This window comes from Zonotrichia leucophrys, chromosome 11 (genome assembly GCF_028769735.1).
Source record: "Zonotrichia leucophrys gambelii isolate GWCS_2022_RI chromosome 11, RI_Zleu_2.0, whole genome shotgun sequence".
NCBI classification, from domain to species: domain Eukaryota; kingdom Metazoa; phylum Chordata; class Aves; order Passeriformes; family Passerellidae; genus Zonotrichia; species Zonotrichia leucophrys.
Window position 1 is genome coordinate 12,659,333 of NC_088181.1, and position 27,971 is coordinate 12,687,303.

Consider the following 27,971-nt stretch of genomic DNA (forward strand, 5'->3'; position numbering starts at 1 on the left):
ACCTCACAACGCCAGGGCTGCATCAGGACCTCACTGTGCTGAGAACACACAGCAGCCACAATCCGGCAGCATACAGATTATTACCATGGGATCTTACTGCAGTTCCCAAACAGCCTGATTAAAACCCATAATGTAACAGTAGTGCCAGGAGCTCCTGACACCTAGATTCAAAAGCAAAAAACATGTTCCTATATGCTCATGTGTGCAAGCCTCAAATTAGGCTTTATGTGGTCACTGAATTACATCTGTATGTTTGACAAAATGCCTCTCACAGAGAAAAGAAACTTACAAAAATTATACAGAAACAAAATGAAATTTAAGTGAATTTACTTCAATGGCTTCAATTTTTTCCCAGAAGGTACAAAAAAATAACAGTTTTAAATGATCTGAAAATTAGACTGAAAAAACCCCACCACTCAAATAAAAGCTTCTTCAAATAGAAAGGCTCACCATGTGTCAGCCCTGGTGGAAAAACTTCAAGTTCCTTCATTTGTTGTCTGTCAGAGATCTCAGATTTTGCCAATTATCCTAAAGTTATATATCTTAACAGCTTGTCCAGAACAAACAATATATAGATTGTTTGCTCCAGTCACTTGTGCCAGAAAGGAACAATTACATTATTTTCAATTACCACTACCATTGCCTGAAATGGAATTTGCAACAGTAAATGTAAGGCTAGATGTTTCCATCCAATCCTCAGGAATGTTTTTATTGAAAATCCCTCACTAAGGAAACAGAACTTGAGTTTATGGACATTTTTGGTTGGTTGTTTTATGTTAATATTCCACAAGATATTAATTTAATTTATAATATTTAAACTGCAAACTAATTTTAAACTCATTAGTTCTCCAACACAGTTCTCATTTTGTAATTTTACTGTGCTCTCGTTTTTTTTTTTTTATTTGTCTCTCAAAATGCAAACATCAAACCAAGCCAAGTACTACTGGTTGAAGTTATTCCTGTTTCTCTAGGAAGACAATCTTAAAACAAAGACTCCATACTGTGCAAAAAATTACCTTCAACACACACCACAACCCCCAAAAAGTTAAACTATTGACTTGGCTGTGGTATACAGCCATCTTCTGTTTCTGAATGTCAAGGCATGATGTATAAACAACAAATACACATTTAAATCTTGTCACTTGTTTCTTTTCATACAAAGCAAGAATAAAACTACACAAGTGATAATTCTTAATTTCTACAGCTGGGAGTTAGCCTCCTTCACCCTCTACTTGATCCCAGAGCAAGGTAAGCTCAGCACCTATTTTGGTATTTCAGCTCAGAGCCAGTCTGCTGTGCTCAGCATCAGGCAGGGCCACAAGCAAAGCAGCAATCCATACTTTCCAAGGAGTGTGGTTTTTAACTGAAGCAGACAGATGATGCCTTAGGGACCAGAATAAGCAACCCAATTCAGATACCTGTTTTGATACCAGTCTTATCTGTGTGATTAGATTAACTGAAGAAGATCACTTACATATATTTAGTATCTATTTACTTATGCTACACTGTCTACATCCATCCAATTTCTGCCATCAAGACCCATCTTCCCCTCTGTAGGCTGTAAAGGATCTTGTCTTTGTCTGAAGCTTACCCTAGACCTATTAAATAAACCAGTGTTCAAAGAGCCCCCAAAACATTTAATTTGCATATTATCATTACTTCTGCTGCTGCCTTGATTTTCCTTAGTTGTGTCAGAACAACTTTTGTAGCCCCAATCTTGTAGCTTAGCTCTTTTGTGCCAGTGTATCTCATCTGGTTTTAGTCCCTGATTTGATGCTTCTTTAAATCACTCATAACTTGCTTTGTCTTCCATAGATGCATTAATATTCCTCTTTAAGTGATATGGTTTGTACTAGGCACAAATGTAATTGTGAAAATATTTTTCAAGACATTCAGCTACTCAGTGCATAGCAAAAAAATAATCTGTGCCTCCCTATTGCCAGAATAGTTTAAGATCTAAATGTCAGTCTGTTTTTTCACTTGAAGGAAAAAATAAAGGGTCTAACTGATTATATTAAGAAAACCATGTTTCTAGTGGATGCCTTATCTTCTGCACATTTATCTGCAACTTCCAGATTTGTATTTGCAGATGAAATGTTTTTTGTCATCATCAACCTAAAAGAAAAACCCAAAACAAAAAATAACATACTTTGGTTTTCTAATGGTCCCCAGGAAACAGATTCTGGCTGCTACACTTGTAAAATGCAAATTCCTACATTTGGGACAGTGCTCTTTACTGAATGACCAAAGGACAGCTTTGGACAGAAGGACCAAAGGGTCCTGGTGGACAGTAAGCTGAAGCCAGCAGGGCACCCTTGCAGTGACAACAGCTAACAATTAACAGGCTGTGCTGGCAGAAGCACGGCCAGCAGGACAAGAAAACCAATCACTTGCCTCTATTGAGCACCTAGGAGATCACATCTGGAGTAGTGTGTCCAGTTTTGGGCCTCAGGACAAGACACAGCAGAGCAGGTCAAGCAGAAGGCCACTAGGATGGCTGGAGGGTGAGAGGGTGCACAAGGAACAGCTGGGAGAGCAGGGTTTATTTGGCTTGGAGAAGAGGGAAATACAATTGCTGTTTTCAGCTGCCAAGTGGGGGTTAGGAGATGGAGCCAGGCTCTTCTTGGTTGTGTGCAGTCAAAGGACAAGAGGCACATTTTGCAGCAGGGGAAAGTCCTACAAGGCACAAGGGGAAAAGGGAAAAAATGTGTCTAGTGAGACAAGTCAAGCCCTGGAAAAGGCTGTCCAGTGTTGTAGAATTTCCATTCTGGGAAGTGCTCAAGGCATAGCACAACCCATCTCCCAAGTCAGCCCTGCTCTGATCAGAGGACTAGACTAAGAGACCTCCAGAGATCCCTTCCAATCTAGAACTTTGCAATTTAATGTAGTACCCAAAAAATGAGAGCAGAACTTTTCACATGGAAGTCCTTTAAGTGCCCCAAACAAATACCAATACTTTTCATCAGACTAACAGGACACTATCCTCAGTGTACAGCAAGAATAACTAACACCAGGATTAAAATCCACACACTGCAGGGCATTATACCATAATCCACCTTTCCTCAGCTGTTACACTGCAGACCTCTTCACTGCCTGCCTTGCCTGGATAACCTTTCAACTGCCCCATGCTCTTGACTTCTGCTTTTCTCTAGTCCAGCCCCATTGGCCCTTGAGCCCTCCCAATGCCACCTCTCACTCCTTTGAGTGGCAGGCATCACATCACAAATTTCATCTGACTCCTGTCAAGTAACAGCACGTCAGGCAGTACAGCTGCTTAAACTCATCTTTCCTTCCTCTTGCAACCAATGAAATACCTTGTCAGGGTTTCAGAAACTCAGGCATTTGCAAGTTACCAGTCAGTTCTCAAGTTTATTTTCCAATCTTAGAGACTGAAATCTAACAAACCAAGCAAATTTGATCTTATTAAGTTCCATGCTTTTAACATGGGAAAAAATTTGCCAAAAACTGGATGCCTGAGCTAAGGCAGCACATCGAGAGAGGAGCAAAAAACCTCCCATTTCAAAACCCAGCAAAACAAAATGCTTTTGTGTTTAATTGTGGATTTTTTTCTTGAAAAATGTGTATGAGGACACCTCATTCACAGAAACAAAATCAAAGCTTTTGATATACAGAAAATATCATACAATTTGCATGAAGCGATGATATTTTTAAAAAATATTTTCTGTATTTTACAGCTAAAAATCTCTATCACAAATATTTACAAAAGGTATTTTAAGCAAATATAAATTTACTTCAGGTAATACTTCAATATAAAAAATACTTTGTTAGGTTTACCACTTCCCAGAATTCAAACCTATGCTGATGTAGAATTAAAAGGAAGACCGTGAAATAGGAGACTTAATTTTCAGAAGTACCAATCAAAATAAAGACAAGGTGCTGTGTCTAAGTGTATGATCTGCTTACACTGATTTTCACAGCAAAAAGCTGTCATAATGAATTTATCATAAATGAATCTGAAAATTTTCTCCTGATCAACCTCATGAAATAACAGATCCAAATGCTGACTGGGATCTACACATTCGTCACAGACTTCTTTTGGGAAGTCTGCCATAAGTGCCTGTGCAATTCTAGGAACAGGTAAGAGCAAATTGCAAATATGAACATTCTCCCACTGCTCCATTGCCTGAAACAATGAGCTTTTACTTTTTGGTTTTTTTCCAATCTGTCACATGACTGAGAATATTTTCAGAATTACTTTTTCACACAAGAGTTGTTTTCTGCCAGGGTAAATGAAGATATCCAGGCAATGACAGTGGTGCTATGTACAGACCTCAGGACCTGAAGAGCATCTTCTTACCACTCCAACAACCTCAGGGTATGCTACAGGGTCTTTTATGCTGATATGTCTTTCATATTGCATCAACCCAAAAGTATAAAAATACTGAATGTTATAAAATGTAGCATTAACATCAAAGCAAAACTGCTCTGCTCAGTAAAGTTTGGAAGTTCAAAACAGTTATATTTTTTGAAAACATTACTCAATAAGGAAAACCTTAAAAGTTCCTCGATGTTTCAAGTTGGGGTTTTCCCTAGTGTCTCCTGATATGCAATGAATCTTCTCAAATTCATCTTCACATTGTCAAGAACACACAGCTGATCAGTACTATATTGTCCTTTGCCTTCTTTTCGTATCTGTAAAATCAAAAGAACACATGGTTTACTGATGGAGGAGTTTCTCCCATCAGATCACCTCAGGTTTACTGTAATTCTGTGCACAGGCATTCTGTGAGAACTCCAAGGTGTTCCTGTGTGCACATGTGGAGCACAGCAATTATTTCTGCAAGTCAATCTACTATAATGCACTGCTGTCTAAAACTAGACTAATGGCACATTGTTTCATCCAAAAATCTGAGACATACACTTCTTTTCTGTGGCTTTTTATATGGAAAAGCTTGCACATTTAACCCAACACCTGAAGCACCATCAGGTATGTACTTTGTGTGTACAGTGCTTAGCTTTTGGACTATGGAAGTCACTCCTCAGGCTGCATCTGACCAAAGAAACAATGTGTGGAAGGTCAGTCTCTGTTTAAGTCTAAGATGTATCTAAAATCATAGTTTAGAATGTCAGCCTTGTTATTCTTGAAAATACAGGATAAATTAACTGTTTTACTTAACCAAGAATGGAACAAAAACATCCAACTGCTACTGCAAGTTAAAAACCAAAGATGTCAATGTAACTTCAGAAAGGACTTTTCTTCCACCTTCAGAGACATCTGCAGGATTTTTGTACAACTGTTTCAGAACAATACAGTGATTTGGACATCAGTAATACTGATGGTGTAATTCAGATGTTGCAATGCAGGTGCTGCACTGTTACCTTGACACATCCATGAATTTTAAGGTATTTGCTTTTGTCTAAAGTCGAGTATCAGAAAATTAAACACTTTTTTTCTGTCATCTTATAAATCAATTATATCTTCTAGGAGCCCAAAATTCAACCTTTAACCCACATTGTGTGCTGAGACCCTGAGCAGGCTGCCTTGATGCCTACCCTCATTCTGAACACTGGTTGAAATTCCTTCAGTGTTGAAAGCAACTTGATCTGTAACGCTGCCTTTTCTGCTTCTTCACCATCTGCAAATACATCAAAAAGTGCATCCAAGGCTTCCCCTGCTACCACAAGAGAAGATTCCTTCATAGCAACCTCAAGAAGAAATTTTCCAATCATCTGTAATAAGAAAGAAGAATTGATTTTTCAAGCAATGCTAAAGAAAATTGAAAGAAACATCAAAATTCTTTTAAGCCTGCAATGCAAAGTTTGCTTTTTCACCTTCAGTGTTTCAGCTGTATCTTGTCCTTTTGCCAGGACACTGCCAGAAATTCCAAGGATGCTCACCACGTTCACTCTAACACTGGCATTGCTGCTTTGAATACCAGCCTCACACAAAGCCAACAGCTGCTCAGGAGTCATGCACTGGTCAGCAGGGGAAAGGAGGTAAAGAAGGAAGACACACACAGTTACATTTTCATGGAAATTTTGAAATATGACATTTAGACATTGAACTTTTACAGAACACAGGCAAATTCTTCACAGAGTCCTAGATTATGAAAACTTGAAGAATTCTGAAAATGCAATTACCAAGAAATTTCAATTCCCTATCAGCTTGGTTCCTCCAGAACATATCCAAGGCTGAGATGAAGTTGAAGGAAAAGTTCTGAGATTCTCACAAATTTACCTAGCTCAAAAACTGCCTCCAGCTCATTACAACTTACAGCACAAAAGCTCAGTTTTCAGTTTAAGGCCAGAAAGGACTAGCAGACTATCTAGTACTGTGTCTTGTATAATAAATCATTATGCTTCATTCCTGTATTCAACTCACTAATTCATATCCAACCGAGATTCAAGGACCACCAGCTAGATGACATCAGGAAATAAAGAAGCCACATTTCTAGGTGCTAAATTTCTGAATATAACTATCTTCTAAAGATATCTGTGGCTTATTGCTATTCTGGTTTTGAAATATCTTTCATCTGTTTACACATTGAGGAGGAGATATATAAAAAAATATTCCCAGAAGGTCCATGAAAAACACAGTTAATGCCACTAATCTGTTGTTCCAGTATTCACAACTGCTGAAATTTTGAACTAAAATTATATTGTTTTGTTTCAAAAACTTTCCAGTCTAATCTCACAGGAATTTGAACCTACCAGAGCATTTGAGTTTGAAAGCTTTTACCTGGGAGATGTTCTTTGATGCCATTGTTTGTAGGAGAGCCCTCAAAGCACTGGTTACAGCTTCCAGGAATTCAGTGTCTGTAGGGAGTTCTGTCAAAGAACAGAACCCAGAGCAGAAGTTAAACAGTAATATGAGGGACACAGGAGGCAAAGAAATACAAATTCCTTAATCCCTAATTGTTCCTCCAGGTACTACCACAACAGGAAAAGCTAGATTTTCAGAGACTGGTCTCTGTAGGTTGTAACCATAGTGATTTGTTTGAATTCAGCATTGAGGCTGGAACACAGCTGGGCCTCCTTTCCAGGCACATCCCTGGTTGAGACACTGTGTCACCTAAGGGACAGTGCCAGCCACTGTCACCAGAACAGCAGCTGAAAACTGGTATCACATGGAGGAACATACAGGAACTGAGGAAACTGCAGGAGCTGACTGCATACTTCACCTCCTTTCTTCTGCCTTCTTAAGCAAGCTTTTCAGACACCCAGAGAGAGCGCTGGACTCTTTCCAATTCATATAAAGAGCATGTTTTCCGGTGGTTTAATAACATTCCAGGAATGTATGACTCAAACACTGCATTATTCTTGTTTAACTACAAACTCATCAGTAGCAGCCATCACCTCCAATCTGTGTTCTGCATTTCTTGAGGCTTTTCATTTTCCTCTAATGGGTTTATTTTCTGGACCACTCCAGATGCAGAACTTCTTGATTTATGTGCACTCCTCCCTTCTCATGTAAACAATCAGATCTTTATGCCTCTCTTTCACTCTGTAAACCACAGAACTCCTTCTAACCACATGTTGGTATGTTATCAGCTCTATCTGGCAGTTTTCATTACACAGCATTTAAACATGAAAAAATGGGCCTATGCCAATTAATTAATTTTAGCATCCTTAGCTGTCTTCAGATAGCAACTTCTCCTGCTTCATCTGAGAGCTTTCTATAACAAAGCATAACATATAGACCCAAAATTTGGAAGTCCTCTCTTCAAGCATGAGACATTTTATGTGAACTTCCTTGGATATGTTTTCATAGATATTTTCATTTCTGCATTTTAGTGTTCCACACACTGCACTCAGTAATAATGTTCCCATAGACTATCACATGTCTTTAAAGACATTGAGAAAAAAGTGTGTTTTGCAGGCAGATGTATTTTCAAGCACTAATGCAGTGTCATTTTATACATCCCAGCAGAGCACTCCATAATCTACAGCTACAAAGACATTTGAAGGAAGGGAAGGAAACCAAATTTCTTGAGCTTCTAAAAGATGAGAGATGACAAAGCCACACATATGCCAGACTTCAACAGAACTGTCTTAGGGAAAATGTTTTCTGACAGTCTGGAGAATTGGCAGCTTTTCCAGGCTCTAAGAATCTCTCTTCTTTTTTGGAAACCCATCACCACTGACCTTCAAACAAAGATTATCAGAATAGTCTGAAGAACACAGCCTGTCAGGGACCCACATCCTCAGTTTGGAAACAGGTGGGCTTTTCTTAAGCCTTTTTTTCCCCCCCCCAATCTTGGTTCAGCTTCTCTCATGTCAGTAATACAGAGATCATAGCATAAATGATCTAACAGGATTATGGAAATAATTATGGAAATGATGCTGCTCTCATGTACATGCTCCCAGAAAGCAGCTGGAAATGCTGTCTGCTGTAGACATGACCCAGTAACACTGTACCAGCAGGTGTGTGGGGAGACCTCCACAGCACGTCTATGAAATAATACACCCTGGAGGAACCACAGTGAAGACATTCTAGTGTTCATCAGGAAGTATCACAGTGTATCTTTGCACAATTTCTTACTACAAATATAATTCCAATAAAGCTAAGCCATCATAAGCATAAAGCATGTCCTGGGGACAAGGTGGCTGCTCTCTTTTCTGCTGTAATAAGCATGGACATTCTTGAGATTTTTGCATCAATTGCTTTTGCCATAATTTGTTAAGATTACTAGGAAAAAATGATGTGAAAGACTGTGCTAGACATGTATTGTTTTCACATCTCCTTAGGCTACTTAGGGCATTTAAAAAGAAAATGTCCCACCTTCTTCATGCTTGTCTGATGGCTGAAAAACTGATTTTACCACAAATAAGATCCAGCAACAGTTCTGGTCAACAAGGCAGTGTTAATCCACTCAGAGACTTTCTGTGCAGACCCAAACATGAAGCAGGTTCTTGCACTACAAGCATACTTGCTCAAGGTGCAGTTTGGATAAACACATCTTAACAGGATACACTGTCCTGTCAGTACATTGCCAACATTCAGTATCCTTATCTTGAAGGACCAGAGATGATCAGCAAGGGGGGTCAGCAATTCCCCTTTACCAAACATCTTACCCGTTTTAGAAAAGATCAGCTGTGAGAGATGCTGTGCAAGGGACTGAAGCGCTGAAGCTCCCCCAAGACAATCCACATCTGACACCAACAAAATGCTCTGAAGACATGTTAAAGCTCTACACTGCACTGCATTCAGTCTGAAACAAACAAAAAACACACTGAGCAGGTATTTTTGAACACACCTGTTGAAATATAAAGAGGAATCTTGAATTTAATAAGGCTGTGATGGAGTATGAAGTTCACAAAAACATTTTTATCTCTTTATTCAAAATCATCTATCAGATCTACCAGTTTCCAGATCTCAAGAGCAGCCCAAAGATGGACAATTCTTCTAAGCGTTCTAAAACAACTGAATATACATGAAAAAGAGTAAGAGAGACAATGAAATGCCTACTTTTTAATTAATGGTTTCCAAGATGGATTGTGCATACAGATGTCTACAGCAACACTGTTCGGAAAAGCAGTTTTTTCAAGAATCTGAGGAGGGGAAAAAGAAAGGTTTAGCAATAAAGCCCTTTTTTCCTTTTTTTTTTTTTTTATAGTGTGTTCAGAGGGAAGACTGCAATTTTAGCTTAATGTCAAACACATACTTCAGACTACATATTTCAAAGTTTTCCAGATAGCAACTATCTTGCTGCTAAAATGCCAGAGTTTTCCTCTATCACTTAAACGTTACAATTATGCACTGGGTTTAGCATAGAGTATTTAAAGTGTTGAACTGTACCAACAACAGGTGATTTTCTAGGTCCCTGCTATTCTTTCTTCTTTAGCTCTTTCTTCTTATACATTCTGCTAGAGGATTTTCAGATAGCTGCAAGTCTGGAAGGCCTTGCCATGAAACTCTGGCTATTAAGTACAAAAAGCCTTCAAAGTTTTCATCTCACACCTTGATGTCTTAGCTCAGAATTCTGCAATGCTGCTGAGCTAACACAGTAACTGATTCAAATAACAAACTTCACCTTTACAACCCCAAATAAAAATGAGCAAAACAACTCTGAAACAAAAACATCTGATTTCCTGTCAGTGCCAAGTACTGTATTTCAGACACTTTGTATAAAACAGGGGGAGAGGAACTTGCACTTTTTCAGTGCTGACTGCTGCCATTCATTAATGTTACTTCCACCTCATTTAGCTAATACAGAAATCTGGCTGTCATGCTTCAGCCAAGTTTCCTTTCTTTCTGTGGGTAATCTTTTTCATGTCCAAATCAAGGAATAAAAATCTTGGTATTTTGGAGGAGGAAAAATTTTTAAAAAGACCTACCAGATTTCTGAAACACATGACCCTTCTATTCTCACTTACATGAGCAAATTCTTTAGGTCATGTAATGATGCACCATCTCTAGACCAAAAAAGTGTGGCAAAACTCACTTAAAAAAATACTCCCTTCTCCAGGTGGATTGGAGTAATTTGTTTGCCTAACCTGGGATACAAAGCAGGAGCAAGGGAAAGACTGTAACATGTGCTGGAAATAATACAGAGGACAATACCTTCTTTGGAATGAGGTTGTTCAGAAATGCTGAGTTCACTTCAGCAGAGAGGCACAGGGGTGACAGCAGCAGCCCACTCCCCTCATTGTATGAGCTTTCCATGAACAAGTCACTCTCATCACTGCTGGAGAGTTCTTCCCACTCATCATCAGAGGGATCTGAGAACACAAAACAGATCTGTAAATGTAACAGCCCTCATGCAACAGGTATCTCATTTCCCAACTGAAACTGGCTCCTCCTTGGTTTAGGAATCTTTAAGTTCTTGGACTCTAACAACCTCCTTACAAACCAAGTGCCATTAAGCAACAGTTCTAAATATCTTATTAAAAATATTTTACACTCACTGAGACACAAATATTCTTATGAGAGAGGTTCTTCACATGTGAGCGTGTTAATCACTGATATTAACAATGTGTTGTTTAAAAATATCAAAAAAGGCATAGAAGAAACATTTAATTAAGATTTTAACCTGGATTGTACCACTTCATTTTCTGAGGTTAATTCAAGCATGCAAATACACCAGTTTAACTTAACTTGTTTACTAATTGCAGTCAGTTGAAGGCAATTGTTTCCTCTAGCAATACTGAAGCCACAGATGTCCTCTGCCTGGGCAGTAACAGGGCTCAATGAATATGTTACTGTCTCCACAGAAAGGTCAGTTGAAACAAAATGATGATAGCAAAGAAAGCCAAATAATCTCTGATAGTTATTTCAAGCAACACATTTCACATAAATTAAACTAGGTTTATAATCTTAAACCTGAACAAGGCTACTTACATGACTTATTCTACCAGCAGATCTTTAAGGGCAGGTATGGTGAGAGGAGTAGAAGTTCTATTACCCACAGGCTGCTGTGTGAATAATCTGTCCACAGCTGAAGGGGGACTTTGGCTGACAAGCACAAACTAAAATCACCCTCATTTATATTTGAACTCATCTGTCTACATCCACAGAGTTCACATTTAGTTGAAGTTTCTTTAAATCTGGTTACATTTTAACTAGTGTTTACCCAAGTCCTAAGTCTACAGGTTGGACTGATCCTCCTTTCCAACAGATGAAAGCCCTGTGTACATAGGTCAGGATATTTAACTATTGTGACAAAAAAAACTACACCATCATATTGACTCCTGAGTAATTCTGTTTGACAACACAGATTCTTATGAGATGTAGGTCCTGTAGCAACTACAGAAACAGACATGCACTTCTGTGGCAAAAGGTAAATTCACTAAAAATACAGCAAGAAAGATCCAAATTAATGCATTTCACTTGTAGTGTGCAAATTAAAGAATTTATTTGAAGGTGATGGTTATGGTTTATGAGATGTAAAGAGGTCAAGGTGTAGCAACTTAACCACACAGGCATCTTATGGTAATATCCAATTAATTCTACAGCCATAACTTGCTGGTGTTAATAGCCTAAAACATGAAAACAAAGCAAGATATCCTGCTTTCAGTCTCTTGCCTCTTCTAAAAAATTCCTTTTGCACCTTTAAAAAACAAAGAAAGCAAAACACATCCCTTGAAAACTAATTGTTAACAATACAAGCTGACAATGTAATTAGCAATAACAAAGACAGCAGCTGTCATAAGTTGACAGCAAGTGACCAGGGCAGAGCAGGAATTGGGATCTAGAACTCTGGCCCATAATTATGACCACATTTATTCTAATGTTCTGGGAAACGCAGAGGCACTTCCAGCAGCAATCCCATCTTACCTAGCATGGAGACCCAGAACTACAGACTGGACAGCAGTGCAGGAGCCTCCTGGCTCTTTGCCCAGGTGCCCATCAAAGGGGAGCTCTCTGCTCCCTCCAAGCACTGCCCAGTGCTCAGTACAACACATCCCTCACCAGCCTGGTTACTTCTCTCAGTTCTGGTGCAAGCTGAGTGTTTTAATGAACTCAGCATAATGGCTACAGCTATTTTAGTCCTCAAATAATTTGAAAATTAAATGCACAGCTGCCTCTGGATTCATCCTAATTTCTACAGACTGTCTGCCCACGAATGGGTAAAGTACTGCAGCAAAATACAACACAATCAATCTTACATTACACTGAGTGAATGGCAGAATATGCAGCTTATCCACAAGAGATTTTCCAATTAAAGGGGAAAGCTTATGAATTACAGCTCATTAGATGAGAAATGCAGTTATGAAAGGAGCTTCATACACTAGGTGCAGAATTTCCTTGTGCTGTAAGAGAAAAAAATAGTTACCATTGGGAATAACTGAGTATTACTGTGGATTTTATAAGAACCTGAACATTTTATTCAGTTACTTTCTACACAATTACTCCTGCATCAGGCTCAAACTACAATAGCAGTCAAAGTTTCCAGGTTTTGGAGGGTTTAGGGGATTAGTTTTGTTTGTTTGTTGGCTTTATGAAATAGAATTTGATAATCTCTCATTTGTTTTCCTGAAGATTAGAAGAAAAGCTATCAAAACAGAGTTTCAGAGTTCATAAAAGATACAGAATATCAATATCCTACTCCCCTCCAAATCACAGCCTCTCTTTCTCCTCCTCCTCAGGCTCATCAAGGCAGGACTCTGGAAGCCAAGATCTACATTGTTGCCAGAGTTGCATGAAAAAGCTGTCCCTACTCCTAATTTTGCAACACTTGTAGTATCAAAACTAAATCAAAGCTGTAAGACTTATCTGCTTTAAAAAATTTGATGCCCCCATCCTGTAATCAGATTTCACACATATCTTGCATCAGACCTTACTCTAACTGAACAAAGATTTTGCTGCAACATTTCAGGAAGTATCTGTCTGGCATGAGTGTTTTTTTGTTTGCTCTTAAATGTTTGCATGTGCAGGATCACACAAAAAAAATTAACATAAATCACTTAAATGAAGAAAAACCAAAAAATTAGTAACAGAAATTAAAACCTACTTTGCCACCAGATAAGGATATCAGGGACAATATGCCCATGGGCATTTGCCCTTGAAAACCCAGACGAGCAAACAGCAATCTAAAGGTGACCTACTCAGAAACAAAACACACCACAACAGTTGCAATGAACGAGACTCCTACAAACCTTCACTGCAGCACATATTAACAATGATCTCCAGAGCAGTCTGCTGAGCCGTCAGTAAAGCTGTCACTTCTTTCAGTTCCCACTTATCAGACTAAAAAATTAAAAACATGAACCAAATTTGATTTTGGAAAACAACTTTTAAGTGCCATTTAAAGTATCCAAGCTGTCAGTTAAAAATACAGTCCCAGCCATCTCCTCTTCTCAGTCTACACCCAAACTTGAAAAAACCCCCAAAACACAAACCCAAGCAGTGTTATCTACCATCTTTCTGTTGGATGTTCCAGAGCAAATTTAATTCTCAAGGAATGCCACTTGCACTAAAGCTGTCCAAAAGCCAGCCAGCCACACTTACTGGAAGTAAATCTGAAACATCATTTTCTCTTCTGAGTTTTCCTTTTGGTACTTCTTCCATGTTATCATCTTCACTCAAAACACAGTTTTCTATAGTATCACTCATGTTTTCTTCAGTTTCTGGTTCCACAGCAAGTTTTAACCTGTTTTTCTCAGCTTCATTCATGCGAATAATTGTTTCACCAGCATCTATTGCCAATGATTCTGAAAATATCTTCAGGATTGCATTAACTGTGCTTCCCAGGCTGCCTGGTGGAATGGTATCCTTTATATTCCAGATAGTGCCTAAATATGAGGTAACCAAATCATATAAATTAATAAAGTGCTCAATTCCCAGCTCTGCAATAGCCATTTTGTAAGGACACAGCCTCCACTACTTAAAACACTCAGTGCTTATATTCACTATAAATATTTAAGTCTTTTCTCTACAGATTTCTTTTTTTTTTTTTTTTGTACAACAATTAATATACTTATCTGCAATAATTGTTATGCCCACATCTTAAGCTCAAGTAAATTTCAGCATGTAAAAATTTACATAATATTTATGTGGAGTGACCTCAGTGTCACTCTGTACCCGAGATAACAAATCCACATGCAAGAATCATGTTCTAAGGAGTCTCAAAATTAATTTATTACACTCCAGTATCAAAAATCACCCTGGTTACCATTTGAGGTAACAAGAAGAATTCAAGGTAGAGAATCTGAGGTAAAAAAAAATTTACAGCTAGTAAGATCAAAACAACCCCTGTACCACTTATTGACTCATTTAACTAAAATGAGCAGTTTAAAGTAAAAACTAAATGAGCAGTTAAAGTAGACAATCACACTGAGCAGGCGCTGAACTCAAAATCAAACATTTAAGCCAGTTTTAAAACTAGTTGCAAATACCTCCTTGGAGTTCCAAAAGGCAGATATAACCTCACAAGCCATCTGTACACCTTGACAATGACACGTGCAGACCACAGCAGAGAAGACTAAGCCTTCTGTCCTTCCCAGCCTCCCCACCTCAAAGCAATGCTCCCCCCTGAGCACTGTACCTGCTATCAGTGTTCTCAGAAGGATGTGCTTCATGGTGCTCTCTGGACTCAACATCACTGCTTCCAGTATTTGCTGTGCAGAAGCAGTAAATGAAGAAAGAAGATCTGGATTATCTTCTGTCACTGCCTGCAAGCAGTTTGCTGCAGCAAACAACAAGAGCAAACATAATTAACAAACCCAGTCGTAGCTTTTGCTCTGCTAATGAGAAAGCATTATCCTCCTGAAAGCTGGAGTAATGAAATGCTGACACAGGAAAAAAAATTCATGCAGCATCATGTTGTAATGGCCTGACACTGTGCTTCACAAGCTGTATTTTGGATTAAAAGACATTCTGTGGCAAACCCATACATAAAACAGGCGAGGATGATACCACATCAGCCATAGAATTGGTTATATTAATTTCAGCTACTCAAAATTAAATTTATCCATTATATACTGACAATGGACAACATAAAAAGATGTTGGAAGCACACATACCTGTATGACCATTATGAAACTGTAATAACAATAATACTGATAAAACCAGACTGAAAGTGATTGGAATTGTTTGGGGTTTTTTTAAAAGGACTATTTCCTCTGCTCAACAAATTAAACCCTCCATTACCAAAACATGAAAATAAAATGAAAAACACAGCCTGCCTTTAAAGCCCTCTTCCCACAAAATTTTTCTTCCCATGTAACCACCAATAAGCCATTCTCTTTTGGACTGAAAATAAGCACACTAGACGTCAACTTCTTTTTATGTGCTGTTCAAAAATGAATGTACATTCTTACACTCACTGCAAACTTCAGCAATGCTAAAGCAGGTCCATTATGCATTGAATGTAATATCAGTGTTACATTCATATAATTTTAAAAAAAGGTATCTTTAAAGCCTTATCTTCTCTTTTTACCACTTACCTACTGAAATAGCCAGATCCACATTCGTGGCAAATTTCTTCATGTAATGTAAGACAGCCTCCAGACATCCTTCTTTATTGAATATGTATAGGGCAGTATTGTTGCATTCACTAATGTATGGAAAAGATCAGTCAAAGATTTTTCTAGGAAAAAAAAGTACTGTAGCAACATCTTAAGCACCCCATACTTGTTATTAGTCACGTTTTTAAAAGCTACCTGAGAATTATGCATTAGTCAAAGAGCTATCCTTCATGCTGAAAGAGAAGCTGCAAAATCCTGGGCACTTTTGAGGAAAGCTGGCTTGTGCCAGCTGCTTCCTCACACAGTGTTTGGAGTTTATCTGGGAGCCCAACTACAGCTCCTGCTGGAGTGAGCAAGGCAGCTCAGAGCTGTGGGCTGCCAGCCAGCCCAGGGCCTCCTGCAGCCACAGGAGACTTCACCCACAAACCCACTGCCAGCAGAGCAGCTGCTGCCTCTCAATTGGTACCCACTCACTCCTCTTACCGTTCAGAAATGCAGTTACTTTCATTACCTAACAGTGGCATTTGTGCTTCTTCAAGTACTCACAGCTACTCTCTTTTAAACTTATATATTGATATAAGAGTAATTCGAACTAAAAAAAGCACAGGAGCTAGCTAGCTACAAGGGTCTTCAAAACTTCAATTTTGAAAATATTATGTCTCAGCATCAATGACAGCCCTAATTTTATCAGAATCAAACTTAACAAGCAGTTCACATTCATTACCACAAAGTTCAAAATACAGAAGTGATTTACATCACACTTAATAATCATACTTCCTGTTCTCAAGCACTGACTAAAAAGCAAAAATAAATATGAACACACAACATTGCTGAGTCAGTTACAAAGGGTCATGTATTCTGTGCAAGATGCTGAACAAGGAGTTTATCTACTGTTCTAGATTCCAATCCCTAAAAAAATAAATATCCCAGTTTATAAATAAGGCCTCAAGCCAGCAGCCACATCACACAAACAGGCACAGAGGCAGTTCCACTGTGGCACTGTACAGCACTAAACAAAATCCTCTATGCAAAGTGTACAATGTGAGAAAAAAATAAAGAGAAACAACACAAAGTTCAAGGAGAACTTTTGGAACAGATCTGTATCACTTCAATGTTTACAGTAATTTCTGTATAGTATTGCCATTTCTCTTCCTTCACCTGGTGTTTCCAATGTAAACTACTAATAGAACAATTTACATTTTCTCACATAATAAGTACATTTTTATCGGTGTCTCAGTAACTAAGGGATAGTTGCCCCAAACAGTTAATATTAATTTTTGGGGATGACCTGCAGAGGAAGGAAGTAGTATAAAAACTCCTCATATTCCTAGAGCACTGATCCACTGATTAGAATTTCATTTTCTCTGTTTCTTGTATCATGATACAGATCTACAGGAAATACCTGCAAGAAGCCACAATCCAAACAGACTAGGACAGAACACGTTGAGAAAACAGGATCAGAACTCAGGATGAAGAACCAGTAGAAAAAGAATTCGTTACTCATCTAAAACTAATTACCAATTCCTGGAATTCTTCACTTTAAAAAAGTAATCTATACTGGAAGATGAACTTCTATTTCAGATGGGATGAGGGTTCATCATTATTAAAGCAAGGTAGGAGAAACAGAATCAGCAAATGAATGCATCTTCCCATGCCAGGACAACCGTTCCTTTTCTGCTTCAATTACCACACTCCTTTTCAGGAACAATTTAATTTGGCTAAAAGGCCAGTGTTTACACAGTACTTACCATATATTCCACAGCAAATTAATAGCCTCATTGGCTATGTCTTCAATATAATTTTTGTTCGACCCTCTGCATTTCTTTGGAGAGAGCTGGTTAGCATCCAGTCCAGTGCTGCACTACAACCAAACAAAAGAAGCAGGGTTGGGAAATAATCAGCCACAAAGAGAGGCAAAACTTTCAAGTGTTATCAGCACTGAGTGGAGAGATCCTCTCATGCAGTGTTTATTACCTGACTAGCTTACATGTATTACAACACCTGACTAGCTTCCTTTCTTTATGAAAACTTGAATCATTGATAGCTTTTCTCTTGTAGACTCTTACAGTACTTGCTTTGCAGTTAGTCCTTAGAAGCACTTTCTATAAAAAAAAAAAACTTGGGAATTTTACAACCTGAAGTACTGTTTCTTGCTATTAGTCTGTATGGAGCTATCAACAGTTATTTCTCCACAAAGATTAACTCAGCTGATACCTTACTATGCTCTATAGTAATGCTATTACTCATATTTCAAAAAGAGGAAGAAACATACAGAAAATGATGACATTGCTCAAGGTTGCTCATACAAAGACAGCAGGTAAGAGAAATCAATGCAATATCCAAACTGCAGTGCAACACCTGGACCAAACAAAGAATACAAATTCAGTACATGTTATTCTCCACTAACTACCCAGCTCTACATCCATTGAGACAAAATTGCTCAGCAAAATAACATCACTGGAATAATGCTGCAACATAAATGAAGGACCTTGATTCTCACTGACAGAATAAACTTGTCTTAACTGACATTACAGACCCAAATCTCCAGACCTTTCACTCAAAAATCACCCTAGGCAGCAACTCTCACTATGGACACAGGTTAGTTGGCCAGGAGCCAGAAGGCAGGGGTTAGAAATCTCTGGAATAACTTTCGTATCACTAAACCTATCAAAACATTCTTTCAAAAGATCTTTCAAGTACCTTATTGTATGACAGCTATGGAAATAGAACTGTGTTTGCATACGGGACAATTCAGCGGCTAGACCAGGTTTAAAATAAAATAAAAATAAGCACACCTCTTTCAGAAGTGCAACCAGGGGTGTCATGATGTCATCTGTCACCATGTCATCACAGACATCAAATCCTCCACAAGCACTCAGATTTCTAGGGAAAACAAAAAAAAATAATGCTTTGGATGAGATACAATACTTTCCAAGAATGCTTCAAAAACCCCATACCTTTGATATTCTTCTCTAAAAGTTATGGTATGCTGTCACCTTATCACAGGGGTTCCATACTATTGTCTCCTTATCACATAACTTTCACACCTTCTTTGTGCCTCTCATGGGCATCTCCTCACAGCACTGACTCTTTCCTCTTCACAAAGCAGCCAACTGACTCCAGCTCCCTTCTCAACGAGCCACCCCACTCTTTTATAGCACTCTTCTTCTCATTGGCCACAGCTGTGGCCTGTTAAAGTCAGGCCTGTTCCTAATCTTTGCTAATTGGCCCAGCTGCAACTCCTTAGGGGTAAGATTACTTTCTGCACTATCTTTATTTTCTTATATTCTATCCCCCTACATGGTACCTTTTGTTTTAAACTCAATTTGCTTAAACAGTAGCTTTAGTCTTCTTCCTCACTAACACAAGAGAATAGCTTTGGAGTTAAAAACAAAACATTATGTCCATTTATTCATTGTCACAGACATATTTTCTGAAAAATCCTTTCCTTAGGATTTTTTCTCCTGAGAATCTGAGAGGCCTCAGGAACAAAATGCAAACAATGATTATCTGCTGCTGTGGAATGCAATAGGTGCATCTGTGCTTGGTCTCATGTGGTTGTTTCTAATTAATGGCCAATCACAGTCAGATGGCTCAGACACAAGCCTTTGTTATTAATTCCTTCTTTTTCTATTCTTAGCTGGCCTTCTGATGAAATTCTTTCTTCTATTCTTTTAGTATAGTTTTAATATAATATATATCATAAAATAATAAATCAGCCTTCTGAAACATGGAGTCAGGTCCTCGTCTCATCCCTCATCTTAAGACCCCTGTGAACACCATCACAATTCATGAATTAGAAAGCTTATCTGTACTAAAACATCATGATACCAAATGCCATCCAAACTGCACTCGAGTCTCTATTTCCTCATAAAGCCATACATTTCATAAAGCCTGCTCCTGCCATTGAAGTCTCACAGAGCAAGAAAAGCCCCTCTCTCACAGACCTCAGCTCATGTAGGCACGGTTCCTCAGACCAGAATTAAAGCAAGAGAGGCTGGCACTGCAGCCCACAGCTTTCCCCCATGCCAGGATCCCTGATTGAGCAGTGAGTGCTCACCTGAGAGCGCCTGCAGCCGTTTCGCGCACAGCCAGGCTGGGGTCCATGAGCAGCGGCCCCAGGCAGCGCACCACGTCCCGCTGCACGAAGGCGGGGATGACCTGCTCCTGCTGCAGCAGCTGCGAAATGCTGGCACAGGCATACTCCCTCACCTCAGCACTGGGATGCTGCAGCTGAGGAGACACAGAGCACACACACTGAGGGAAAAGGGAGCCAGAGGGTTGTACTGAGTGAAGGCATTGATCAGGGACTGTGGCTCCCGTTTGCTGCTCCTGAGTGAAAGCAGGAACTTTTAACTTCTATGAAAGCTTATAAATCCTTGCCTGGGCTATGTGTGTTAACTTTATGACTAGATAAATGCTATTCTGGGTATTTGACAAGACAGCCAGTCCAGACACAGATTTGACACTAGCTGGCACTGGTGAGACCTCAATTACCATGTATTAAAAACACTGAAGTGGGGGAGAAAATATCATCAATTAAGTATAACAGACATAACACATGCCACCATAAAGAAAAGCTGAAGAAACAGAAAACAAAAAAAAGTTACAGCCTTTAAATTAAAAGTGTCTGCATAACAACAAGAAACAAGTCTTCCCTAGATTCCCCAAGACAATGTTGACGCGTCATATAACAGAGTTTTAGGTGAGATACAAGAATTACAAATTGCAAAAATAATAACACAGTAGAAGTGCATATCCTGGAAGGCCACGGAGTTTGTTGAAAATCTAGCAGATAACCATCTGCTGAAGAGCAGAACAGAAGAGTGGTAACATCAGATCCTGCCTCAATTAAAAAAGATGAAAGATGTCTCAGCTCATCCTCACCTGTGCCATTATTTATTCTCTCTTTCCTAAACAGGTTAATCCAGATAAATATCAATCAGTGGTCTGTTCAATGAATTAGGTTGGGTGAAGTGAGCAAAGGGGATTTAATTACTTAAAGCAAAACGGATTTTTTCTTCTGATTCTAAAGTCACACCTGCAGAAGGAGATTTACATCCGTTTTTACCTGCAATACTTAAGCCAGGACTGTGGTTGTGACCATAGTCAAGTGACCAAACCCAGTCTTTCTCAGCATCTTCCATCCTTTATACCTTACATGTGGCGCTTGGACACTTGGCTCTGGCCAAGTAGAAGTCTCCGGTCGGGGAGCGCGAACGCAAGCCCCGCCAGAACGGCCTGGCACCGGCGCAGGGCCGAGGGGCACGGCGCTGTCCCCCGGCCCGCCGCCGCATCGCGCACGATGGCAGCGCGGGCGGAGCCGGTGCCGCCCCGCCGGGCCGCGCGGCCGTGACGCCGCGGGAGCGACGGGAGGGAGCGGAGCGGAGGGAGGGGCGGCCCCGCGCGGCCGCTCGGCTCCTTCCCGCCGGGGGCGGGACCGCGCCCGGGCCCCTCGCCCCGCACCTCCGCGGGGGAAGCCGAGGCCTCGCTCCCCGCGCCCGGCCCCGCAGCCCCCGCCGCTCCCCCGCTCCGGAGCGGGGCTCCCGCCACGCCCGCCCCGCGCCCGCACCTTCTCCAGCAGCTCCGCCGCCGCCTCCTCCTCGGGGCCGCGCTCGCCGTCGCTCTGCAGCGCGGGGCCGGCGGGGGCTGCGGGCGCCCTGCGGAACCGCCGCGCCCGGCTCTTGCCCATGGCTGCGCTCGGCGCCGGCGCGCCCACGTGTGCGGCCCCGCGCAGGCGCCGCGCCCGCCCCGCTCCGCACACCCCGCCCTGCCGGGCCCCGCCGGACATCCGCGCTCGGCCCAACACCGGCACCGCCGCAGCCCGCACCGAGGAGAGCACCACGCCTACTGCGCTCAAACAAGAACATTATCAATAGAAACAATTTCCTCTGAGGGCACTTACAGAGGCGGGATTGACCTGCAGGATAGAAACCTGGAAGGGGTTTCCTCTCTGGTGTCAGTATCTTAGATTATAAGACCCACATCAAATACAGGAAATGTTGGTCCGGTATGAAAGTTACAGAGTGCAGCTATAAATTTTCTCAAGTTCTTCTGTGTTCAGTGGAGATCTGTATTTATACAGTACAAAAGAAGATAACACCTGTTTATACAAAGATTTTATTTTATACACATTTACCTACAAAATATACAGCAGTTAAAAATAATGGATGGGCAGAAGACTTACTGGAAAAAAAATCCAGAAGACAATTCTTAAAGTTTCAACTGACGAAGTTACATCAATAGGCTGCCTTTAAAAGCCAGTCTACCCTGTAGTTGGGGTTACTGAAGTTGCAAGAGCTTTGCAGTTAGAGTCAATTTAAAGAGTTCAAAACATTTAAAAAGGCACCTTGAACAACTTAAACTCTTAAAACTTGACAGTTTTAGCTATTCAAAAGTTACACTTTATGCATATATCATCCACACCTGCTTGTTAACACTCTGAATAACAAATTTTGTTATTTTGTTGTGGCACTGCTTAGATTTTCTTCACCAAATCTGATGTTACACATTTGCAATACCAGTTTCTTATTCTGACTATCAGAGCATAAAAATCCACTCAGAATGGTCCAGTGGATTTAGATACAGTACTACCTTACAATTGGGAAGATACAAGCATATATTTAAGACAATTTAAAAAAAAATTAAAATATTAAAATAAGTGTTTTGAACCAGATCAAAGAAGGAACTACGTACGACCACAAGGAAAGTGGCTGGTGCACTATATACACAACTTGACAAATGTAATCCTTGATATATTTGCGAAGTTCTTTAACAGTAAGACCAGTTTTCTCCGGCACAAACAGTCAGTCTTCCTGTGAGCCTCTAAACCAGTTCCAAAAGTGTGACCAGGAGACAAGGACGGCTGTAATGAGGAAGTGTGCTAATAAAACATCAGGAGAATGGCAAACGTTCCTTTCAATACTCCTCATGAGAACAAGAAAATCCATACACCAGATATTTCTTTTTTTTCCTCAACATTGGCATCGATCTGCTATTTACAATAGCTTAGAAAGACACGTAACACAAATGAGGTTTCGTTTTCAAGTTCAACTTCATTGCCGATTAACATACTTCACCTGTATGTTCTGTTCTAGCTGAAGTAAAAAAGTGACACTAATACTGAAAAAGAGGTAATCAGAAGTAGCAAAAGCACTGATAATGTGATAACAAAGAATTTGGATAAATATTCAAGAAAGTAATATTGCACACTTTCACTGTCAACTGTGTTAAGACTTTTACTCCCAGGCAGTGACAACCAGTCCCATTTGATTTTTTTGCTGTCATACTACCTTAAAAAAGGTCATTTTTGGTTTCCATGGCAGTGGAAAAAAAATGAAGGAAGACAGCCCTTATTGAACATGAGGCCTAGGTTTCAAAATTAATTTTCCAGTCTGCAAGACAGAAAACAAAATAAATTAAGTTTAAACCCTGAAAGTTGAACCCAACAATTAAGCTTCAATGTTACAGGGAGAGTTTAAAACAACACACAAAATGATACTAAGTATTCCACATTCCAGTTTTACAGCCACACAGAATTTGCAGAGGTTTATACAAATGCTGTTCAGAAAAACAGACTATGTGTCTCTTTGGATTATTTCCTTTTTTTTTCTTTTAACAAAGAAGGGTTAAGCAATGAAGCAGCAACACTTACATCATCACAGGACATATTATATTCTGCCAAAACAGTTCGGCATCGGGCTGCTATACTGCGTGGATTCTGTCAAGGAAAGCAACCCACACTTGTATACACAATAAGCAAAAACTAAAAAAGCAGTATTAGCACAGGCTCCAACAACTGCAAGAACTACACTTTTAATGTGACAAACATTATCAAAGGATACATTGATGGTGCCACCACTCTTTTATGTATTCCAGCAAAGAACAAGCCTATTAGGGTAATACAGCTAATTGTGAAAAATGGGTGATTCCAAAGTGACGTGAAAAATGATACCTAGAAAAGAAATCAGGTTAGTTCAACTGCATACCTTCTAAAACACACAAAGTCACTGCCTAGATCCCTTAACTAAAAATAAAATACTGCTCCCAGCCATTTCCAAGTACTTGTGAACAATTCTTTAGATAAGCGTTCAGGGTACAGTGTTTTGGCAGGCATTGTCCCAGGACACATTCCACAACAACTCCAGACAGCTTGATAGCTTTCCTAAAAATCACCTCCCAGCTTCATGTGAGAATGTGTTCAGCCTTTCAGTTTTCAATACACCACCTGACTGCAGCACCAAGCTATGGAACACAGCACATTTGGCATTAGGCTGACCTTACCTTTTGTGTCTCTGGGTCTATTAACCAGTTCCAAGCCCCGGTTGCTGTGCAGACTGACACCACTATCAAAATCACTGATGAAGAGAAGAATGAGAGTCAAACAGTATACCTCACTCAAATTTAAATGCATTTATTTGTCAGCAGCAACTCTTAAACACTTATTTCTTTTCTCACTTCTGAGAGAGGAAAAGCTCTTAACTGGAAAGCAGAAATGAAAATATGCAAAGAAACTTCTAATTTGTGAAACCCTAAGGAATCTGTACAAAGTTCCCGGACAGAACAAGCACATCTGAAAATCTAAATTCTGTCAAGTAAAAACATCCTGGTCCTTTGAAAGAACCAAAGTTATCTTTTCAAAAGGAAGTTGAAATAATTCAATCAAAAGCATAGAGCTTCTTCTCTACATCACATAAATACTTTCTTTTCAGGATAACAGGAAGAAAAGTTAACATTGGTCACACACCCCATTATAATTAAAATAGAAAGTCCTTCTTTTATGTGAATTATGAAACAAGCAGTTTGGGAAAAAACATGAGCCACTGAATACAATACTAGTTATGCAAACCTCATTTAAATATGCTTAAAAGTTTCCAGTATTTTTTTAAATTATAACTGACAGAAAACAGCAATTGTGGAAGCCAAATGCATTCCTAAGGTAGGTGTGCACAAATGCAGCAGAATTACATGTAAATATCTGACTGCTCTGAAACAAGGGGGTTTGAGGTGGTGCTAGTGATGTTTGGTTTTGCTCTTTAAGTAGTCATTCTTTCAGTTCCTTCATTCAAAATTGACCTCTCAGGAGAAGAGATGCTATTTTATGTGTTCTAAAAAAAGTCTGTATTCTTTGAGTAGAAAAACTTCAGCAGAGTCTCAAAAACAAAACAAAACAAAAAAACCACCAAAACCCCAAAGTTGTGTGTTTCTACCACAGACCAGATCCCAAAGCTGGCAGCATATCTGTGGAATTTTTTGCCTTCCCCCCTCCTTCAAACCTTCCTGTCATAACAAAGCTGCCTTTACTTTTTCACCTTCAATTTTATAGGGACTATCTCACCTAAACATATTTAGTTTAAGTAAGTATGGCAACAGTCTGGGAAGTCTGAGTCTTGAAGAATAAAACTTCAGTAACATAATAAAAACTGAATAAAACAAACACAACTTATTGTTTCAGATATTTCCAGAATAATTCAGCTTTGAGCTAATTCAATCTTAACCTCATTTTCCTAACTCTGGCTAAAATATTAGTTTATTATCCTGTATGAACTTGCTGCAGAGTGTTGGAATGTATGCCACAAATTTTAAAGCAAGTATAAATAAAAATTTTTCTTTGGACAAACTTAAATAAAGGATAAACACTGGTAAATCTAACAAGCTTGAAAGACAGACTCCTATTTATTCCTTGGAACACCAAACTTACTTCTCCAACGTCCTGTAGCTGGTTGCAAACATGCAATGTATTCAGTAAGTCTTCTTTCAAAAGCTTTGAGATCTGGGAAAGATGTATATCAAGCATAATTAGATTTTCATCTATTTAGTAATTTTTTAAAGTAGAAGATAAAAAGAACTCGCCCATGCACACCCAGCTCTTAAACAGGCAGAGAAAACCAATGCAATGATTCTTTATATGCAGGAGAAGTCCAGTCATAGTAGCTTTACTCAGCTTCAGGTAAGAAGTTCAGTAGTGGAATTAATCTAAAAGCAAAAAACATTCCCACTTATAAAAAGAAAAATCAATACAGTTGAGAAATCACACTATTTCAGACATCTTTAGAAATAGTGACTTAGATTTATAGTAACTTAAATTGCCTCTCAAAACAAAACAAAGTAACACATTTTGAAGTACTAAGTATATCAGGAAACCTTACGTTCTACTATCAATATAATGGCAATTTAAAAAGTTGGCCATTTGCCACTGTTCAAGGGGTAATTGTAGCAGTGTGGCTTTGATGACTTTGTTTTGTAGAAACGTTGAATGTCATTTTATACATATATATATATATACGCATATGCAAAAAATCCCCCAGCGAACACTGCTCCAATGATCTTATTCCAATCAATAATCCTTAAAAATAGATCTTCCTTCTTACTGCCATCGTTCTCCCATCGTCTTTCCACTGAAATTGCTGTTAAATCCATTTCAAGTTGATATTCCTAAATGTCTCCAAGGAGCTGTTTCACCTTAAGTCCAGGTTAGATTTACACTTCCTTTCAACAAGGTCAATATTTGATAATATTCCAGTTAAAGCTAGAATTCTACCTGAAGTAAAGTTTTAATTAGGATCAACTTAACTTTCAGCTAAAGTCTCTGTCAGCATCAATGTGGAACTTCAACTTCCAACTACTGCTATATTAGTTATCTCAATAAAGCAATTAAAGAATAAACCTGGAAGAAATAAATCTATTATGATAACTATAAAAGCATTTGCTACACTGTGAATTTATTCCTAAATGGTTTGCAGGTGAATTTATGGGGGAAGATTACAGTACCTTGACTTCAGCCACAGAACAGCTAACTAGTCTTAATTACTGCCAAGAAGAGGGAAGTTAATGGCCTGTCCTCCACATCCCTTCTGGGGAAGTTAAACCACCGCCGGCAATTACAGCTAATTAACTGTTCCCTGACTAGCACAAACCCCCCCAACTAGTCACTGAAGCGAGAGGGGGAACACAAGGCACCACACGAACACCTGCTATTTGAGAAACAGCACCCTGAAGGCACAAAAACAGGCTATTGACAACGAAGCTCTCAAGAAAACACTCACATAATGCAGCCATCACTGAAACAAAATATGAAAAAACTTTCAGAAAAAAGAAAACGGAAGTGTTAACTTATTTTCAACTATGCACGTTCTAAGAAACTTCTGAGTTGATCCCTTAGGCAGCTGTGGGCACACTTTGGGAACCCTCAGATTGCACAAGCATAGCAACAAAGCCCTGACAACGCCGGACTATCGGTTTCTGTGGACATTGCCTACTTCTGGTGCCAGCTACAAAACACCTGCTAATTCCGAAACACTGGGCCATTTTAAAAATCTCTACCAGTCTTTGGACACTGAAAAGTCCTTTCAGGGTTTTGACATTTTCTGTAAGCTGTAACTTCAAAAAATTTGTAACCCAAACTATCAAGTGTCCCCGGACAAGAAGGGGCTACTTGAGGTCGCGTTCTTCAAACGCGAAAGGAGCCCCGGCTCAGTGTAATGCCTAGTGGGGCTCAAGAGCCGTAAGAAACGCGTCTCCCGCAAAAAGCCGGGAGCGGGCAAGGAGCTCCCACAGCACGAGAGGATATTCCTCAGCTGCAGCCGAGCAGCGGCACCGAAAGGGAACCGCGGGCACTCCCTCCTCCCGGGGCAGGCAGCAGCCCTCAGCACAGGCCCTCCCGCGGGCGCTGCTCTCCGGGGAGCAGCACAGCCCGCCCCGAGCGCGGGACGCCGAGCAGGCCCCGGAACCCCGCCCTAGCTCGCCTGTCTGGGCCGAGGAGGAGCGCCGGGAGCGCGGTGCAGAGGGAGCCGAGGCCTCCCGCGGCCGCTTCGTCCCGCTCCGCAGGGACGGGGCAGCGCGCTCGGGCAGCCCGGGCGCAGAGCCGGCAGCTCCCGGCGCGCCGAAGAAGCAGCTCCGGGCTCGCTCCGAGCGGCCGCACTCACCCTCAGCCTGGTCCAGGGAGTTCATGGCGGGCGGGCGGGCGGAGCGGCGCGCACCGGGCGGAGCACCGAGCACGGGCCGTTCCCCGCGGCCCCGCGCACCGCCCCGCCGGCCCGGCCCCGCAACAACGCCCCGCGCTACTCGCCCGCCGCGCCGCCCGCAGCAAGCGCGCCTCGCAT

At 40.2% G+C, this 27,971-nt stretch overlaps 2 protein-coding genes across 10 annotated transcripts; both read right to left on the reverse strand.

Annotated features, from left to right (window-relative positions):
• Positions 1-310: 310 nt before the first annotated feature.
• Positions 311-23,221, reverse strand: HEATR3 (HEAT repeat containing 3). Of its 9 annotated transcripts, none has more exons than XM_064722788.1 (16): positions 22,058-22,094; positions 21,776-21,941; positions 19,931-20,103; positions 18,666-18,753; positions 17,619-17,731; positions 15,850-15,959; positions 14,949-15,089; positions 13,913-14,196; positions 13,561-13,651; positions 10,526-10,683; positions 9,431-9,513; positions 9,037-9,173; positions 6,701-6,789; positions 5,794-5,937; positions 5,515-5,691; positions 311-4,653 (listed from the first exon to the last, which is right to left on the reverse strand). In XM_064722788.1, exons 3-16 carry the CDS (start codon positions 19,975-19,977, stop codon positions 4,534-4,536), a joined length of 1,782 nt encoding a protein of 593 aa, XP_064578858.1. In that variant the 5' UTR covers positions 19,978-20,103; positions 21,776-21,941; positions 22,058-22,094; the 3' UTR covers positions 311-4,533. The 9 variants fall into 9 exon arrangements, with proteins under 9 accessions (XP_064578858.1, XP_064578854.1, XP_064578857.1 ...); XM_064722784.1 differs by lacking the exons at positions 21,776-21,941; positions 22,058-22,094 and adding an exon at positions 21,027-21,184 and having other exon boundaries at positions 311-2,676; positions 4,514-4,653; XM_064722787.1 differs by lacking the exons at positions 21,776-21,941; positions 22,058-22,094 and adding an exon at positions 23,163-23,221.
• Positions 23,163-27,902, reverse strand: CNEP1R1 (CTD nuclear envelope phosphatase 1 regulatory subunit 1). The gene is made up of 6 exons (XM_064722793.1): positions 27,795-27,902; positions 25,571-25,642; positions 24,154-24,227; positions 23,715-23,824; positions 23,525-23,579; positions 23,163-23,264 (listed from the first exon to the last, which is right to left on the reverse strand). The coding sequence occupies exons 1-6, from the start codon at positions 27,817-27,819 to the stop codon at positions 23,223-23,225; spliced, it is 378 nt and encodes a 125-aa protein (XP_064578863.1). The 5' UTR covers positions 27,820-27,902; the 3' UTR covers positions 23,163-23,222.
• Positions 27,903-27,971: the final 69 nt, after the last annotated feature.

Coding starts and splice junctions, on each gene's coding strand:
- HEATR3 (XM_064722784.1), bottom strand. CDS start 21,167: ATGCGGCGGCGGGCCGGGGGACAGCGCCGTGCCCCTCGGCCCTGCGCC. Junction 15,960..17,618: donor AATTTGCTGTGGAATATATG/GTAAGTACTGTG, acceptor TCCATACATTAG/TGAATGCAACAATACTGCCC. Junction 5,692..5,793: donor ATACAGCTGAAACACTGAAG/GTGAAAAAGCAA, acceptor TTCTTATTACAG/ATGATTGGAAAATTTCTTCT.
- CNEP1R1 (XM_064722793.1), bottom strand. CDS start 27,819: ATGAACTCCCTGGACCAGGCTGAGG. Junction 23,580..23,714: donor AGAGTGGTGGCACCATCAAT/GTATCCTTTGAT, acceptor GAATCCACGCAG/TATAGCAGCCCGATGCCGAA. Junction 23,265..23,524: donor ATAATATGTCCTGTGATGAT/GTAAGTGTTGCT, acceptor TCTGTCTTGCAG/ACTGGAAAATTAATTTTGAA.